General features: G+C 35.6%; 1 protein-coding gene across 1 annotated transcript in view; it reads right to left on the bottom strand.

The window, feature by feature from the left end:
- The window catches only part of AGPS (alkylglycerone phosphate synthase), a 166,153-nt gene that overhangs the window by 74,214 nt on the left and 71,892 nt on the right, over window positions 1–20,047 (bottom strand). Inside the window, exons 9-10 of the mRNA XM_049887540.1 lie at window positions 14,531–14,656; window positions 9,530–9,638 (exon numbers count right to left, since the gene is read on the bottom strand). Coding sequence (XP_049743497.1) covers window positions 9,530–9,638; window positions 14,531–14,656 — 235 coding nt within the window. The remainder of the gene's footprint in view (window positions 1–9,529; window positions 9,639–14,530; window positions 14,657–20,047) is intronic.

Here is a 20,047-nt window from a genome sequence, read left to right as displayed (position 1 = left end):
GAGAAGCTATCTATCCAAGTGCTCACTGAACAAAAGGCAGATCTTAAAAGAAAGTCACCCGGACAGCTTCACTGCAGGATTCTACCAAATTTTCAGAGAAGAGTTAACCCATTACTACTAAAGGTATTTCAGAGCATAGATAAGGACCGAATACTCCCAAACTCATTCTATGAAGCCAGCATATCCCTGATACCAAAACCAGGTAAAGACACCACAAAAAAGAAAATTACAGACCTATATTCCTCATGAACTTAGATATAAAAATCCTCAACAAAATTGTAGCCAATAGAATCAACAACATATCAAAAAAATAATTCACCATGATCAAGGGGGATTTATACCAGGTATGCAGGGATGGTTCAACATTAGAAAAACAATTAATGTAATCCATCATATAAATAAAACAAAAGACAAGAACCACATGATCATATCAATTGATGCAGAAACGGCATTTGAAAAAGTTCAACACCCATTCATGATAAAAACTCTCACCAAAATAGGACTATAAAGAAAATTCCTCAACAGAATAAAGGGCATCTATACAAAACCAACAGCCAACATCATCCTAAATCGAGAGAGTCTGAAAGCATTCCCCTTGAGATCGGGAACCAGACAAGGATGCCCTTTATCACTGCTCTTATTCAACATTGTGCTGGAGGTCCTAGCCAGAGAAATTAGGCTAGATAAAGAAATAAAGGGCATCTAGATTGGCAAGGAAAAAGTAAAAGTACCTCTATTTGCAGATGACATGATCTTATACACAGAAAACCCTAAAGAATCCTCAAGAAAACTACTGAAACTAATAGAAGAGTTTAGCAGAGGATCAGGATACAAGATAAACACACAAAAATCCATTGGATTCCTCTATACCAACAAAAAGAACATCGAAGAGGAAATCACCAAATCAATACCATTTACAGTAGCCCCCAAGAAGATAAAATACTCAGGAATAAATGTTACCAGAGATGTAAAAGACCTATACAAAGAAAACTACAAGACACTACTGCGAGAAACCAACAGAGACCTACATAAGTGGAAAAACATACCTTGCTCATGGATAGGAAGACTTAACGTTGTAAAAACGTCTATTCTACCAAAAGCCATCTATAGATACAATGCAATTCTGATCCAAATTCCAACAACATTCTTTAAGGAGATGGAGAAACAAATCACCAACTTCATATGGAAGGGAAAGAGGCCCCAGATAAAAAAAGCATTACTGAAAAAGAAGAACAAAGTGGGAGGCCTCACTCTACCAGATTTCAGGACCTATTATACCGCCACAGTAGTCAAAACAGCTTGGTACTGGTACAGCAACAGATACATAGACCAATGGAACAGAATTGAGAATCCAGATATAAATCCATCCACATATGAACATTTGATATTTGACAAAGGCCCAAAGTTAGTTAAATCGGGAAAAGACAGTGTGTTTAACAAATGGCGCTGGCATAACAGGATATCCATCTGCAAAAAAAATGAAACACAACCCATACCTCACACCATGCACAAAAGTGAACTCAAAGACCTAAATATGAAATCTAAAATGATGAAGACCATGGAAGAAAAAATAAGGACAACGCTAGGGGCCCTAATACATGGCATAAACAGTATAAAAAAACATTACTAACAATGCACAAACACCAGAAGAGAAACTAGATAACTGGGAGCTCCTAAAAATCAACACCTATGCTCATCCAAAGACTTCACCAAGAGAGTAAAAAGATTACCTACAGCCTGGGAAAAATTTTCAGCTATGACATTTCCGATCAGCATCTGATCTCTAAAATTTACATGATACTGCAAAAACTCAATTACAAAAAGACAAATAACCCAATTAAAAAATGGGCAAAAGATATGAATAGACACTTCACTAAAGAAGACATCCAGGTAGCTAACAGATACATGAGGAAACGTTCACGATCATTAGCCATTAGAGAAACGCAAATCAAAACTACAATGAGATTTCATCTCACTCCAACAAGGCTGGCATTAATCCAAAAAACACAAAATAATAAATGTTGGAGAGGTTGTAGAGAGACTGGAACACTTCTACACTGCTGGTGGGAATGTCAAATGGTACAACCACTTTGGAAATCGATTTGCTGCTTCCTTAAAAAGCTAGAAATAGAACTATCACACGGTCCTGCAATCCCACTCCTTGGAATATATCCTAGAGAAATAAGAGCCTTTACACAAACAGATATATGCACATCCACGTTCACTGCAGCACTGTTGACAAGAGCAAAAAGATGAAAGCAACCAAGGTGCCCATCAATGGATAAATAAATTATGGTATATTCACACAATGGAATTCTACACATCGATAAAAAATGATGATGAATCCGGGAAACATTTCACAACATGGAAGAATCTGGAACGCATTATGCTGAATGCAAGTAGTCAACTGCAAACGGACAAATATTGTATGAGACCACTATTGTAAGAACTCGAGAAAAGTTTAAACAGAGAAGAAAATATTCTTTGATGGTTATGATAGTGGGGAGGGAGACAGAAGGGTATTCACTAATTAGACAGTAGACAAGAACTATTTCAGGTGAAGGGAAAGACAACACACAATACAGGAGAGGTCAGCACAACTGGACTAAACCAAAAACAGTTTCCTGAATAAACTGAACGCTTCGAAGGCCAGTGCAGCAGGGGTGGGGGTTTGGGCACCATGGTTGCAGGGGACATCTAGGTCAATCGGCATAATAAAATCTATTAAGAAAACATTCTGCGTCCCACTTCGGAGAATGGCATCTGGAGTCTTAAACACTACACCAAGCAGCCACCTAAGATGCATCAATTGGTCTCAACCCACCTGGAGCAAAGCAGAATGAAGAACACCAAAGATACAAGGTAATTATGAGCCCAAGAGACAGAAAGGGCCACATAAGCCGGAGACTACATCAGCCTGAGACCAGAAGAACTACATGGTGCCTGGCTACAACCAGTGACTGCCCTGACAGGGAACAGGAGCAGGAGAGAAGTGGGATGCAGATCCCAAATTCTCATAAAAAGACCACACTTAATGGTCTGAGACTAGAAGGACCACGGAGGTCATGGTCCCCAGACCATCTGTTAGCCCAAGACAGGAAACATTGCCAAAGCCAACTCTTCAGGCAGGGATTAGATTGGACTATAGGACAGAAAATGATACTGGTGAGGAGTGAGCTTCTTGGATCAAGTAGACATGAGAGTGTGGGCAGCTCCTGTCTGGAGGGGAGATGAGTGGGCGGAGGGGTTCAGAAGCTAGCCAAATGGACACGAAAACAGACAGTGGGGAGAAGGAGTATGCTGTCTCATTAGGGGGAGAGCAACTAGGAGTATATAGTAAGGTGTATATAAATTTTCACATGAGAGACTGACTTATTTGTAAGCTTTCACTTAAAGCATAATTTAAAAAAAAAAAAAAACACACATATAAAAGAGTAGAAATGTGCTCCACAGGGTTTTCGGAGGCTGGTTTTCAGAAGAAGATCCTCAGGTCTTTCTTCCGAGGTGCCTGTGGGTGTACTCGAACCTCCAACCTTTTGGTTAGCAGCACCCTTTTAAGAAGGCTGAATTTGGTTATATTAGTATGTTGAGCAATTTATGCCTAGAGCATTGTTGAAAACAGTGAAGCAATCAGACTGCAATTAGTGGTGATTAACTTTTGGGCATAATTGGAAAAGAAACAAAGACACCCCCACCAAAATCAACGGCATCCCAAAATGACCGGGCATATCCAAGACTGCAATCCCTGAGGAGAAACATCAGAGGGTTAACACTGCAGGGGGTGGTAAACAGATTTCACTAAAATAATACAACTACACTAAACAAACAAGCACTACATAATTAAGTGAAAAGCTAAAAGTAGTAAACTTTTTTTTTTTTTTACAGTATACACATATATGCTTATATACAGCAGTACTGTTGACTCTAGGTGGCGGGGGCGGTTGGAAGGATGCCCAGAAGACAGGGATAGAAGGCAGACTTTTCCCTATACATTCTCGTGAGTCTTTTTAATTTTGTACATGTTTGTATTTCATACACGCACATGTTATTACCTATTCAACCACTAATTTAAAAATGTATATCCCTACATTAGCAAGCTTTTCTAAAAATTCTCATTCTATGTCAAAATTCTAAGGTACTAGTGAGAAGGGGACATTTAAATTTTTATACACGTGCTTTAAATTTTTATACACGTGGAGCCCTGGTGGCGCAGTGATTAACAGCTCAGCTGCTAACCAAAAGGTGGGCAGTTTGAATCCACCAGCTGCTCCATGGAAACCCTATGAGACAGTTCTACTCTGTCCTATAGGGTCACTATGAATGGAATCATCCGATGGCAGTGGGTTTGGTTTTTTTTGTGGGGGGAGTTTAACACCTCTTATGTACAATGTAAGCACTCGAAAGTAGCATAACCCACCATTAATGCTGTAAAACCAAAAAAAAAAAAAAAAAAAAACATTGCTACTGAGTCAATTCCGACTCATTGCGACCCTATAGGAGAGAGTCGAACTGACCCATGAGGCTTCCAAGGCTGTAATCTTTACAAAAGCAGACTGCCACAGCTTTCTTCCATGGAGCGGTTGGTGGGTTCCAACTATTGGCTTTTTGATTAGCAGCTGAGCGCTTAACCACTGTGCCACCAGTGCTTCTCTCATAATACTGAAAGTGAGGTTTAAAAAAAAATCAGTAGTATAAAATGAGATACTGCATTATTTCAAGGTAAATGAAATGGCCAAGGTGACTCTGTGCAACTAGCCAACTGAGAGTTCTAGGGGTCCCACTGTAAAACCAAAATCCATTCAGGTCCTAAAGGCAGTCTGACAGGAGGCAGCTTCCATTCAGACTTATATTCAAATTACACCACTCATAAATTAACTTCATCAAAAGGCCCATTTCTGCAGGGTTTTATTACATTTATTAATTCTTTTGCTCTGGGAAGATTTTGCTGGGTGAATGACATAAAACTACTCAGATTACTTACCACTCAATTATATGTACATTATACCAATATTTTATATCTACTTTATATAACTGTTTATAAATAAATATACAGCAATGACATATCATAAATGGATACTTTTACATCATTTACTTTTCTTTCTGTTTTATATTGCAATAAATTCAAGAATTTTCTGTTTTACAGTTTTCAAATATAACATTTGTTCTCAAAGAAAATTGAGGGCTTCAATTTTTGACATAACATGCAAGTAGCGAATAAAATGTTACATAATCTGAAAATATATTTTCAAGTGATTTCAGAGAAGAATGGCAATTATCTGATGCTGAATTTCCTCCCTTCCTTGACTTTTCCCCACCCCTCAAAGAAAACACAAAAATCAACAAGGAGAACAAATAAAACAATACAGAACCTATACCTTCAGTATTAAAAGGAGACAAAAAAACACTGCAACCTCCAAATTACCTGTAAGGAGAGAGAAAAAGAAAAAATTCTAACACACTTCCTATAGCTTTCCAAATGCTGCAAATCTGTAAGGGTGGAAAATGGGTAAGGGGAAGCCTAAAAGATTCCATAAGAAAAAAGAGAGGGTAGGAGAGGAGTTGGTGGGAACATAGACAAAAATCATACCCAGAAAGTGAAAGTGCAACAATAAATGCCAAAATACTGTACAGGACTTAGTACTTCATAGTGCTGACTACAAGAAGGGGCTTGAAAATAAGTGGAACCAGAAATGGCAGCCTTGGAGAAGCCCTGCTTCAGGGGATTATCATATATATAGAAGAAGTGGTACCTTTTGGAAACAAAGCAGTAAAAGGAAAGAATGAAACAAAACAGAGATATTAAAGGATTTGTAAAAATGAAAAATAACAAGACCTGCCATCCCTCCCCCCACCAAAAATACTACCATTCATAAAACAAATAGCACAGAAGAGGGAAGAAGTAACAGAAAAGAGCACTCTCATACTAGGAACCCTTTGCAAGTAACAAATAGGAATGGAAAAAGAAAACCAAATCCATTTTTTTAAAAAAACTACTGCGAAGTCAGAAAATGCAAATACAAGCTTTTCTGCTGATAAAATGGGTCCCTTAGAAAACCAACCATGATTTGAAGAAAAACATAACACATTTTAAATTGAATTAAATATCCTCAAACAAGCATTTGGGGATAGAGAAAAACAACCAAAATCAGAAATACAAATACTAAAAACAGAAATGGACAAAAAACAAGAAGAAATGAAACAAGATGACCAAACTCAGAAAGGAAATAGAAAAGCAAAAAAGACAAAAGAGAAAATGAAGGCAAAGTTACGAGGTACCCAAAGAAGAATAGCTTCAGATGAAAACTTAATAAGGGCACTGAAGAAAAGGAGGAAAATAATCAAGGGAATAAAACTGAAATAAAGAAAAAAGTCAGAGATAAAGAATCAGAGAAAAGGTGGTTGATATGGGTTTTTTGGGATGGAAGACAGGCAAAGGAAGTCAAATATGTGTGTAATTGGTGTCCTTGAAACAGAAAAATTAAAACAATGAGAAAAACCTGGACATTTAACGCTACAATCCAAGAAAGCTTTGCAAAATAAAAGACCATCTGAATTTACACATAGAAAGAGTTCACCAGGTACTGGTGCAAACTGACAGAACAATCAACTCTAAGACATACCTAGTAAAATGATTAGGCTTTAATGATAAAGAATTCTCAGGGCCCAGGAAAAAAAATACCAAACAACCTACAAAGGCAAGAGAATCAGGCTAGCATCAGATTCCGTAGAAAAACGTTCAAATCCAAGGCAACGGTGCAGCAGCATTTTCAAGAAACATAAAAAAAAATTAAGTGTTTAATCCGAAGATATTGTATCCATCCAAGCTGTCCTTCAAGTTTCAACCCCACAGACAAACAGAACATTCCAGAACTCAGGAGATATACAAATGTGTCTTTCCTGAGGAACCTACTAAAGGATGAGTATATGAAAGATAACTGATAAAAGTTCACGAAATGACCGATGGTGAGCATTTCAATATACTTAAGTTGTAGAGCAAAGATTAAAGCCCTTGATATATGTGTGGGTTGAAAAAGAAAAATGTACTTTTAACTGTTTTTTAAATAAACAAGCAAATCATTTTAAGTTATTAGTAAATTCTACATACTAGGAAAAAAATGTATTTTTTTCCTAGTATGTTTATTATAATTTTAATTATACTGATCATGTTATAGCATCTAAAAATAGGAGGAAGCTGCTTATTGAAAAAATTATTATGAAAAATTAATAATGCAAAACAGACAAAAACTTTAAACTTAACACGGTCAGTCATGAGTGAACTTAGTGGGATATGGAAGAAATAAGTTTTATGATGTTAATACTTTCAAGGTTGTCATCAAATGATTTATATGAAAATAATTTTTTTTAAAGTGTGGGGAAAAAGTTTATGATTCACATTTAACAGCAGCAGGTTATTACTTAAACCCGTTAAAATTGTTGCCGTAGAGTCTATTTCAACTCATAGCGACCCTATAGGACAGAGTAAAACTACCCCATAGGGTTTTCAAGGCTGTAATCTTTATGGAAGCAGACTGCCACATCGTTCTCTCCCAGAGTGGGCTGGTGGACTAGAACCACCGACCTCTCAGTTGGCAGGCGAGCGCTTAACCACTCAACAGCAACAGGTTAATGTGGCCTAGTATATAACTATTTTTTATCAAGCATATTTCCTTTATCTTTTTGTTTACTTTATTATTATAAGTTTGCTTTCCTTAAATTCATACAATAATTTACTACTGAGAGAGGTATTCCAGTCTTTTAAATAAAAGCTGTTGTAAAAGCCGTGAAAACCCCAAGCTATTTCTCCAGCCACCTTGAACCCTTACCTAGAGCTCATCCCCCCATACACAATTGAACTTTATGTTCTAGTTACACTGAAAAACTGGCAACTTCCTGAGGCACACATGTTTTTTCTCACTTGTAAGCCTACATGCATGGGGCAATTCCCTCCCCACCTTTCCTCAATTCTACAGGAGTTATTTTCAGCTTATCAACCTTCAAGGCTCACTGTAGGCATGGCCTCCCTGGGGAAAGCTTCTTAAGCACCCACCTACGTGATTTCGTTTACATTTCTCCTGCATTTACTTCTGTCACAGAATTGATCCTACTGTATTAAAATGATCCATCATTACCAGCATCGTACCTAGCAACCAGAGCTTTAAAAATGCTAAATTATGGGAGAAAAAAATATTTTTGATGAGGTTACTTGAAAAGATAATTTATATTTATAGAGTTGACTCCAACTCTATTATATATCAATAGTATACTTAATAATTCAGTTTTAGCACATACTTGCTATTCCACTTAACCTTTGATGGTAAAAAGTTATATTCTTTTAGTTACCTTTTAGATGATACATTAGTACAAGAAGTTCCAGAATAATATATATTAAAGAACTATGTTATTTTAAGCATTTTTTTTTGTTAAAAATATAGCTGTTTTTTCATATAAGAGTATGCTGATCAGAAAAGGAATAAGAGTAAGTTGGTGAGATAACCTGACAAAAGTTTTCCATCGAATATCATGAAAAAAATCTAAGCTATCCTAAGTCTCACTGAGAGTTTTTTTCCTTCCTTGATGTCACTGCCAAAGGTAAAATGTATGCCCTAACATCCTAGCTCATTATAATTTATCTTTTATCCATTATTTTAGCTGTTTCCTGAATCTATCTCTTTTTTCAGCTTGTACCATTTTCTGAATAATGAGTTCCACTGATAGTTTAGAAACAGTTTCTTGCTTTAATTTGAGTTCTCTACCATTCTAAGCACTGAAAAATAAGTCCATCTTCATCTTATCATTGTAATTCACAGTGCCTATATCAGTTACTTTGCAAAACAGAAGAAAAAAGGTTAATCTTTTTCTGATCTGTATAGATCATTGAATGTAAATTACGAAAAAATAAAAACGTAAATTTTTAAAAAATTAAATGTTTTGGATGAGATGTGAAAAACTATATTCTAGTCTACTCAGCATTAAATAAGCAAAGATACTACTTGAGTAGTGAAAATTTTAAAAAACAACAGAAGTTTAAAAAATAGATGAGTCAACGGAGTTTTAAATTCCGATTTTCCTTTAAAAATCAAATAGTAAATAACAGAAGATATAACTATAGACAAACAGGACTATAAGACAATGTTTTATTAGTCCTTTCCCCTGATAATTCTGACACGATTAAAAAATACTATGATATGTTAAAACAAACCATTTACACTCTTAACAATTACCCTTCATAAAATTATTGATTAAAAACTCTAAAAGGAAAATTAAATAAAAACAAAAAGACCAAGCTGTTTCTAGAAATACAGAAAAGCAAAATGTAAGGATATTTAATAAGACATTCTCATGATTAAAAACTTCATGAAGTACCAAGTTAAAACACTGGACTTAAAAAAAAAAAATCATTCCTTAAATATATAAAACATGTCTTTCTTCCAAAGATCTGATATCACAATATCACAGGCTTTCACAAAACTGAGTCACTAACTTGTTGGTTTTTTTTTTTTTTTCATAATAAATTTGCAGTTATATTTACCTTCAGATCCCATGATGAAGTGATGGATATCAGGGCCTGTTGACATACGAGGTCCTTGACAGCTTTTTTCTATTATACCTCTAGGTGTTACCATTTTTATATGAACCACCTGTTTAATACAATACATGATGTAAATTCTAGACATCTGTCAATAAATTATGTGTAGGTGTGTATATGTACACATACATATTTATGTAAAACAGTACTTTTAAAATATGGGATTAAGTGATAAATTGTGACGCCCTTCAGAATTCTAATATCCTTTAGTAACTCTTAAAGGTAAATTTAGTACATAGCTTTAAAAGGGGGAAAATCATTCTAAAATTGTACACCTTGTTTTAAATTGGTGTAGGTATATTCATCATCTTAAGAATTGAACAACACATTTCTTTAAACCAAATTTAACCTAGGGTTATCCAGATGGCATTGAATTAATTAAAGGACCCAAGAAATAGTCAATGATCACATCTTAATAGATTCATTCTTACATTTATTTAACAATATTTACGGCACACTATCATTCATGTCAGGAGCCTGGGTAGTACAAGTAGTTTGCAACTGGCTGTTAACCTAAAACGTTGGCAGTTCAAACCCACCCAGTGGTTCCGTGAAAGAAAACTCTAGCAGTCTGCTTCCACGAAGATTACAGGCAAGAAAACCCTATGGAGCAGTTCTACTTTGTTAAACAAGTGGGGCACCATGAGTCAGGGACCGATTCAAAGGCAGCTAATAACATTATTCATGCCAGGCACTGCTTGAGATAATTAGAATTCTAAGGAAAAAAATTTTCTTGCCTCATCCCCACCCTCAACCTTACTCTACCCACTTAGTAGAAAATAGTGAAAAGAATGGCACAGTTAAAGATCAGGTCAAAATCGGGATGAAGAGGGAGATACAGTTAATCACTTAAAGAGGTGGAAAAGAGAGATCTGTGTGATACATGTATGAGCTATATCTCACACAGGTGAGAAAATAAGTATACGGGGGAAGTGGTGTCACTCAAAAATAGTTCCTGAGATCTCAATTAGAAATGAGTAAAAATGCAACACACTTTTGGAAATTTTTTTGATAGATAACTATTCACTAATAAAGGAAATGGCGAGAAAACATCAATAATCAATTCACAAAATGAGGAGTAAAAATTATTCAATCAGCACATTTTAAAAGTTTACATTCACTAGCAATTAAAGAAATACAACATTAAAAGACAAAAAAAAAAAAATTCCAGTGAAACAAAGATTCTCACACTACTAGTGGGGATGTCAACTGGTACAAAATTTCTATAGAGCAATTTGGTTGTCAAGGATTTCAAAATGTATAAGCTTTTTGATCTAACAATTGAAAACTCCAGGAATTTATCCAAAGAAATTAAAGATGTATGCCAAAGAAATTAGTTCAGAGGATTTTCCCTTTGTTTTCAGTAAACTGAAATGGAAAATAGTTTAAATATTCATCAATAGAGAATTGTTTTGTTAATAATATCAAAACAAAAATCATATTAAGCCAATTAAAGAAGTTGAATGAACTTCGTTTAATAGAAAACCCACTGCCGACCGGTCGATTCTGACTCATAGCAACCCTATAGGACAGAGTAGAACTGCCCCATAGAGTTTCCAAGGAGCGTCTGGCAGTTTCGAACTGCTAACCTCTTGGTTAGCAGCCGTAGTACTTAACCACTATGCCACCAGGGTTTCCTCATTTAATAGACGATTTGCAAATTGGAGTAACATTTCGATTAAAGAACTTCCAAAGATTCCACCCTACGTTATCAACTCTGCCACGGAACGGGGTCAGAACAGTGTTTATGTAACAATTTACCCTAAAATACGCCTGGCTTCTTTCTAGTCTGACTTCAGAATTTCTGCACAGGTAATTCTTCAAAAGAGATCAATGCCTAAGGCAAATGGTCTTTACTAAGTTCCTTACTAGGCTATTGTTTGACTTAAAGGTGACTTTAGGAAACCAGTTTTCTCAAGGCTCAAGGTTCAAAAGAAGATCTCAGGACAACGGCCTAGGTGGGTCACCCCAACTTCATGGACCCCAGAAATCTGGATTCTAAGAGAATTAAACTCTGTTTCTCAATAATTACCAGTAAAATAATTAAGCAGTCTTTCAAAATGATGGTGCAAATCTATGTTCATTTATACATTGATAACATACAATTTAAAAGCAGATTAAATACAGAATGATTCTATTTTTGGTATTAAAAGCTAGATATACACATATGTTTGTGGGTATGCCTAGAAAAGGGAATGGAAAGATGAACATGAACATGTTAAAAGTGTTAGAAGTGATTATATATATTTAGTACATATGGCATACTTGGAAACACTGGTGGTGCAGTGGTTAAGTGCTACAGCTGCAAACCAAACGGTCGGCAGTTGGAATCCGCCAGGCGCTCCTTGGAAACTTTAGGGGGCAGTTCTACTCTGTCCTATAGGGTCGCTATGAGTTGGAATCAACTCAATGGCACTGGGTTTGGTTTTCTGGTTTTATGGCATACTTGAATTTTTTATACTTCTGTAATGAGCACATATTTTTTAAATTAGTATTTTTAATTTCTTAATTGTATTACAGTTATGATTTAACAGAAGCATTTTCTTCAGAAAATTTTAAAAAATTAAATGCTCACTATAATTGTTCAAGTTCAGAATTTAGTCTGATTTTATCACTATAGTTTTGGTTTTTTTTTTTTTTGCTTTCTAACAGGGGGAAGTATGGCAAGGCATCTTTCATAGTAGCAATGGATTGGTGATAATGGCACTGAGCTTTAGCTCTACAGCACCAGCATAAGAAAGTTTAGTCAGAAATGCTGACATAATCCTTCAGTGAAGGAACAGTCACTGAACCAAGAAATACTTCAGTTCAACTCTAACAGCATTCCTTAAAATGAACTTGAAAACAAGCGGGGGCCAGAATTAAAGTTTATCCCACTGTATACAGAAAGCATCTAAAACTTCTGAGTGTTCAGGTGATTATATTAAAAACTGAGAATATGCAACTACCTGTAGCTTTTTTTTCAAACCAGTTAAATAAGGTACTAGCATCATTACCTACTATACTTGAACTAAATATGCACTAACATTGATTAGAGAAATATATTAGCATACTCAAAAAGATTAAATTTCTTTTCATGAGTTCCACTGCAGCCACTTAGATAAAGAGTATCAACTTTAATAAAGTTTCTATAAAAACAATGTCAGTTCAGAGGAAACTATATATTGCAAAAGAAATTTAAGTTAAAAATAAAATATGGTAAATAATTACTAACGCAAAAAAGTAATTAACATCTATGTTTATAATTTGTGGCTCTTAAATCTCTCCCAAAAATGATTAAAATAAATTACATGCTTTAGGAGTACTAAATGAAGCAGTCTATCAATGGTTACCTAACTCTGATAAAGATCTTAATAATCAATAGCAAAAGGATCAAATTCTCCTCTAAAACTGAATTTAAATTATTTTAATTCTAAAAAGAAAAATGTGATTTTTTAATGTCCTTAATTAAAACAAACAAGACAATGTAAACAATAAGTGTTAGGAATACAGACACTTAAAAATCTTAAATGACTGGGTGTTAAACTATTAAGAAGCAATGTATTTAAAGATTCTATATTCCTATCAATAATAAAGATGAAAATATTGAAACTTTAAACCTGAAAAGCAAAGCTCAACAGCTCCAGGTATAATGTTAGGAACATCACTTTAATAGTTTCATAAATTAAAGTTATCTTAAACTATTATTAAAACATCAAGGACCATGAAGTAATTCCTACACACCAGGGACTTGGTAACAGTTTTCATTTTATGTCCTTTACATAATTCCATGCAGTGAATATTATTACTCATTATACAGAAGGAGTCACTGGGTGGTGCAAACAGTTAATGTCCTCAACTATTAACCAAAAGATTGGAGGTTCAAGCTCACCTAGATGAACCTCAGAAGAAAGGCCTGGCAATCTACTTCTGAAAAATCAGCCATTGAAAAGCCTATGGAACACAGTTTTACTCTGACACACATATACGGTCACCATTGAGTCAAAACTGACTTGAGAGCAACTTTTTTTTTTTTTTTTACAGAAAAGGATATTAGATTTAGAAAGGCAAACCAATTTGCACAAGGTCAAAAGGTTAATTATTAGAAAAGCTGCAAATGGAACAAATAATACCTAATTGCTAACCAGGCTGCCCATATTTATACTATTATCACACTAACTCCCAGAGAACTGGTACTGGTACTAAAAAAAAAAATAGTACTAGATCACCTAAAATAAAATGGAGTGCACATGAAACATTAAGCATCATACTGCTACTGCGCAGAACACTTTGAATCAATCAGGCTCTTCAATTCTATACAGAAAAAATTTTTTTCAGAAAAACAAATATTGAATCCTTAGACAACAGAGTACCAATGATGAGATCACATAAGTAAACGGACTATTGGTAAGTTGAAGACTGAGTGTCTAAAAGGCTTGTAACATATATTTTATAAATCGAATATTGTGAAACATTACAAAGTTTACATATTAGTCACCTGAAGAGCTGTTGTTAGGCCCATTGAGTTGATTTTCAGCAACCGGAGACACCCTTAAGTAGTGACCACAGTTGCTTCTTTTAATCATGTCTATTATACATATTTACACATATTTAAGAAGCCCTAGTGGTTAAGCTCTTGGTTGCTAACCGAAAGGTCGGTGGTTTGAACCCACCAGCCACTCTGCAGGAGAAAGATGTGGCAGTCTGCTTCTGTAAAGACTACAGACTTGGAAACCCTATGGGGCAGTGCTACTTAGTCCTGTAAGATCACTATGAGTCATAACTGACTCGACAGTAATGTGTTTGGTTTTCTGGTTTTAGTTTATACATATTTAACATTAATCAAAAGGGGTATATTTTTTCAGAGCTCCACCCATCCAATTCTTAATTTTTAAAGTCATTTAATCACTTTATAATAATCTCCATATACTAATCAATTATTACATAACAATTAAAAAAATTTACCAGGTCTTCAATGTTGCCATAGATATTCTTCTTCATGCCTGATGCCCGAGTAGATACCCATCCTCCCACAGTGCTGAACTCCAGGGAATCCGGTTCATGACCTGTACAATAACCACTTTCCTTAAGCTGAAAAACAAAAATGCAATATTTCACTAGTGAAAATGGTCCCACTTCACACAGCACTCAACACATTAACCTTTCCCATTTAAAAAAATTTCCATATATCACTGGTATTTGGACTCATTACAACCTGTATAGACAAAAAAAATACTCTTACCAAACTTGTCCAAAAAAAAAGATACTTTTTAAGCTTTTGCCTAGTAGAGAGACTTCATAAAACTAAAAAATATGGGTTAAAGATAGTTGTATAGGTTCTATAGTTTCTAAAGGTTCGCCAGACGGTCTCACTTCTTGTATTTTTTTATTTTAAAGCCAGCCACCCTGTCTCTACTTTTTTTCCCCATAAAAAGACAATTTAAATACTTACAGAGATCAGATTATGCTTAAGTAACTGCCAACTTCACCTAAACACTTTCAATAAATAAAGCATTTAATCTCTTGTTCTCCCTACCCTAATATAATATGCAGCAGGTCTGCAGAAAATCTGAGTAAATTGCCTGTACTTAATTCTCTCAAGGAGTCATGTGTTTTAATGTACAGCCATCTGGCTGGGTTTCCTGCATGTAATACCATCATTTATTTGTGATGCGGATCATGCATTCCAGTACATTAAATAGTCACTTGTTTCTCATTTTTCTATATTAGCTTGGCTTTGCCATCTGCACAGCACCTGAGGTTGAATGGATGCCCTTTGCTGAAACAACACCAAAGCCATTTCACTGAAATCATTTTTAAGACTCAGCCATCTTGTGTCAAACGTACAGGCACCACCATCTGCATACCTACTCTCTACTGCACTCAAGTCCATCAATCTGTGTTGACCGCTTTGATGGTCGTCCAGTTAGGCAACTATTTCTATTTTTCAAATAAGACAAGCAGAGATGTAGAATATATCAGCTATATTTGTATCAGTATATTAAAGTATGGTATGACAGTTGTAATCCAAAATTTGAGAGCCCATTAAGTTAAATATAATTTATCAGGTTTCATACTCCAGCAATGCAAATTATGTAACTTTTCTAAATTTTCTGCTAGAAGAACAAGATTTAAAGAGGTATCAATTGCTACATAATGGATTTTTTTTTCCACCAAATATTTAATACATTTATTTATGAGAGGCTAATAACCACCCACAGGTGTAAGTACCTTAAATATATGACTAAACAGGTTAAAATGAAGATTATCAGACTGTTATATTTCTTCCTTAACTTATCCCCTAAAATCTATATTCATATTATTTACTCTAAAAAGAATACTGCTATTCAATTTTTCTGAAATAATTAGGAAAAGAAAAAGAAAAGACATTCATGGACTCCCTAAGATGTGCTAGGCAGTAAGCAGAGAGTTTTCACATATTCTCATGACAAAAGACACCTCCACATTATCTATACAGAAGCAGATCATTAAACACACATTTAAATTATTTGTATCAGTACATTCAATATTAGATTATACTGTTAATTTGCCTCTTACGTCAGGTAGGCTACTTCATTGCCTTCTCTAATTACGAGTATCTACTATGTGCCACGAATTGTGTAAAGCAATGAAAAACAAGGTAAGAGAAAAAAAAAAAAAAAGACACTACCCTCCCCACACTTGGGGAGTTCTCCCTAGTACGCCAATTTAAATATACTTCTTTGTTGAAACCTAACTTTCTACTAGCTAAATGTAATGCTTAAGAACCTAGATTTGAGACTTGACATTTACCTTACCCAGAAAATTTTGATACTATAGTATGCTAGAAAACCCTGGTGGCATAGTGGTTAAGAGCTACGGCTGCTAACCAAAAGGTCGGCACTTCCAATCCACTAGGTGCTCCCTGGAAGCTCTACGGGGCAGATCTACTCTGTCCGATAGGGTCATACAAGTCGGAATCGACTAGACGGCAATGAGTTTGGAATTTTCTTGGTTATGGTACGCTAACTCAGTGAAAAGCAATTCTTGGCACAGTAAGTACTTAATAAATGGCAAACAAGGAGCCCTGGTGGCATAGTGGTTAAAGCACTTGGCTGCTAACTAAAAGGTCATCAGTTAGAACCCGTCGCTTATACCATCAGCTGCTAAGAAAAGTCTGCTGAAGAAAGTAAGGTCCATAGATTTACTCATACACTTAATTAAATACCCTTTTTTAATAAAATACAATAGTCCCTCTGGTCCACAATACCCTACATAAAAATAACAACTACAAATACATCAATCACTTACTATGTACCATCAAGCTCTACAGGAACAGGAAATTTATCTTACTCACTTCTGTATCCCCATTTTGAAACAATAAATATTCACTGCCTACTACATGCAGAGCTTTGGATACGTCACTAAAACAAATAAGCAAATAAGTTCCTAAACTGTGGAGGGTATATTATACAAAGAGAGTGGAACTAAAACTAACAATAAACATATTGAAATTATCAGAAGTTAGAAGAAAAGTACAACAGAAAAAATTAAAAGTAGTGCAGGAACTTCCACCTGCACCGAAGATAGAGTAAAAAGGACAAGAGTTACCCTCTCGCCTGAAAAAAAGAAAATATATACATATATATATACATAAATTTAAGAAACAAGTTTTCAAACACTGGACATGAAGTATAAAGTAATAAATACAGTGATCCATAATAGAAAGCCAACAGAGGAGATGAGCACTACAAATGCCCCAGCTCCGTGCCTTGAGAGTATCTAGGCTGCAGCACAGGGAAAGAGAATCCCGGCAGAACTCAGCAAACACCCTGCATTGAGGGGATGGATTTAAGAGTCCTGGGAAACTAAGGCATCTACAGCTCACAGGAGAAAGTACCAAAGAGGAGATAGCAGCAACAGAGAAAAACCTGGAGATCTGTAGCGGGTCCTCCTTGAGTATTCAGCACAGGCAAGTGAAGAAACTGCCCAAGGCCAGAGAAAAAAATAAACCAAAAGGATTAGAGGACAATATAGGCACTCACACGGGGCATGAAATGGTATCTGTGCCCAAAAGCCAAACTGGAAAAATTCTTAACTCACAGTATGAAAATTATTAACACTGCCTCAACAAGTATGTTCAATTTTATTCCAGTTCTTTGCATCTTACTATACATAGAATACTCAAGAAGGTCAGGTCTCAGTAATGAAAAAAAAGTTAGCTCTAAATTTGCCTAGCAAATCACAAAAGCAAGATCTAAAAGGATCAAACTGTTTCCAAATGACTCCATCCCAGAAAAAAAAATCTCAAGAATATTTACACAATATAAAAATATCCAAGACCCAACAAGATAAAATTCACAATGGCTGGCATCTAATAAAAAATTATCAATCATACAAAGAAGCAGGAAAATACAACCCATAAAGACGACAATAATCATTATCAGAATAATCAAAACTGATACAGAACTAATACGCTGTTGTTCTTAGGTGCTGTTGAGTCAGTTTTGACTCACAGTGGCCCCATAGGACAGAGGAGAACTGCCCCATACAGTTTCCAAGGAGTGGCTGGTGGATTTAACTGCCAACCTTTTGGTTAGCAGCCAAGCTCTTAACTACTACACCACCAGAGCTCTGAGAGCTAACACAGTTATTAAAGTTAGCTGACAATGACACTGAAACAGTTAGTATAACAATATTCTTTATATTCAAAAAGTAGAGACATGGAAGATGTAAAAAGATCCAAATCAAACACCTAGAGATGAAAGCACAATGTCTGACATAAAAAATACACTTGATGGAATTAAAAGCAGAATACACATAAAAAAATTTCATGAACTTCAAGACACAGCAACAGAAACTAAAAAAAAAAGTGAAAAGAACAATAGTAAGCAGTGGGACAATTTCAAGCAGCGTAATATGTAAATAAATAGAGTCCCTAAAGGCTGCGGGAGGAAGGATATCTGAAAAGTAACAGCAAATTTTTTCCAATTTTGATGAAAGCTATAAACTCACAAATTAAAGTTCAACGAACCCCAAGCACCAGGAACATGAAGAAAACTATACCAAGGCCCATCATAATCAAATTGTTCAAGCCACTGATAACAAGAACACATAAAAAACAGCCAGAGAAAAAAAATGTTGCATAAAAAGGAACAAACATAATGGTAACATCAGATTTCCCATCAGAAACAACAGTAGTAAAAAGACAATGGAGCAACATCTTTAAATTAAGAAAACCTGTCAATCTATAATTTTATACTCAGTAAAAATATCTTCAAAAAAAAAAACAAAGAAATAAAGACTTTTGCAGACCAAAAAAAGAAAAAGAATTCACCACCAATAGGTCTAGATTAAGGACATGTTAAAAGTAGTTCTTCAAGTTTCCTGAATAAACTCAATGCTTTGAAGGCCAGAGTAGCAGGGGCAGGGGTTTGGGGACCGTGGTTTCAGGGGACATCTAGGTCAACTGGCATAATAAAAACTATTAAAAAAAAAACATTCTGCATCCCATTTTGGAGAGAGGCATCTGGGGTCTTAAACACTAGCAAGTAGCCATCTACGAGGCAACAACTGGTCTCAACCCACCTGGAGCAAAGGAGAATGAAAAACACAAGTATGCGCCAGGAGTCAGAATGGGCCACATAAATCAAAGACATCAGCCTGAGACCAGAAGAACTAGATGGTGCCCAGCTATAACCAATGACTGCCATGACAGGGAGTACAACAGAGAATCCCTGAAGGAGCAGGAGAGCAGTGGGATGCAGACCCCAAATTCTAGTAAAAAGATCACCCTTAATGGTCTGACTGAGACCGGAGGATCCCAGAGGTCACGGTCCGCCGACCTTCTGTTAGCCCAAGACGGGAACCATGCTCGAAGCCAACTCTCCAGACAGGGATTGGAGTAGACAACAACACAGAAAATGATACTGGTGAGGAGTGGGCTTCTTGGACCAAGTAGACACATGAGACTATTTGGGCAGCTCCCATCTGGAGGGGAGATGTGAAGGCTGAGGGGGACAGAAGCTGGCTGAATGGACACGGAAACACAGGGTGGAGAGAAGGGATGTACTGTGTCATTAGGAGGTGGGCAACTAGGAGTATATAAAAAATATATATATATATATAGCAAGGTACATATAAGGTTTTGTATAAGAGACTGACTTGATTTGTAAACTTTCACTTAAAGCACAAATAAAAATTAAGAAAAAAAAGTAGTTCTTCAGTTTCCAAAATGTTGATTTTGAAATGTCCATTAGATATCCACGTGGAGATATTAACTAGACAGCTGGATAGACAGTCTAGAGTTCAGGAAAGAATTTTGGGATGATAATATAAATTTGGGAGTCTTCAGTATACAGGAGGAATATTCAAAGTCAGCTGCTTTTAAATAAAGCAGGCACAGGCTCAATAAAAATGAACTAAATAAATCAAAGTTCTAAGTACTTTATGGTATTAACTTATTTCACCCTAACAAAAACCTTATGAAGTAGGAATTATCAT

The sequence above is a fragment of the Elephas maximus genome, chromosome 6 (assembly GCF_024166365.1).
Source record: "Elephas maximus indicus isolate mEleMax1 chromosome 6, mEleMax1 primary haplotype, whole genome shotgun sequence".
NCBI lineage: Eukaryota > Metazoa > Chordata > Mammalia > Proboscidea > Elephantidae > Elephas > Elephas maximus.
This window is presented reverse-complemented; position numbering and strand designations above follow the sequence as displayed.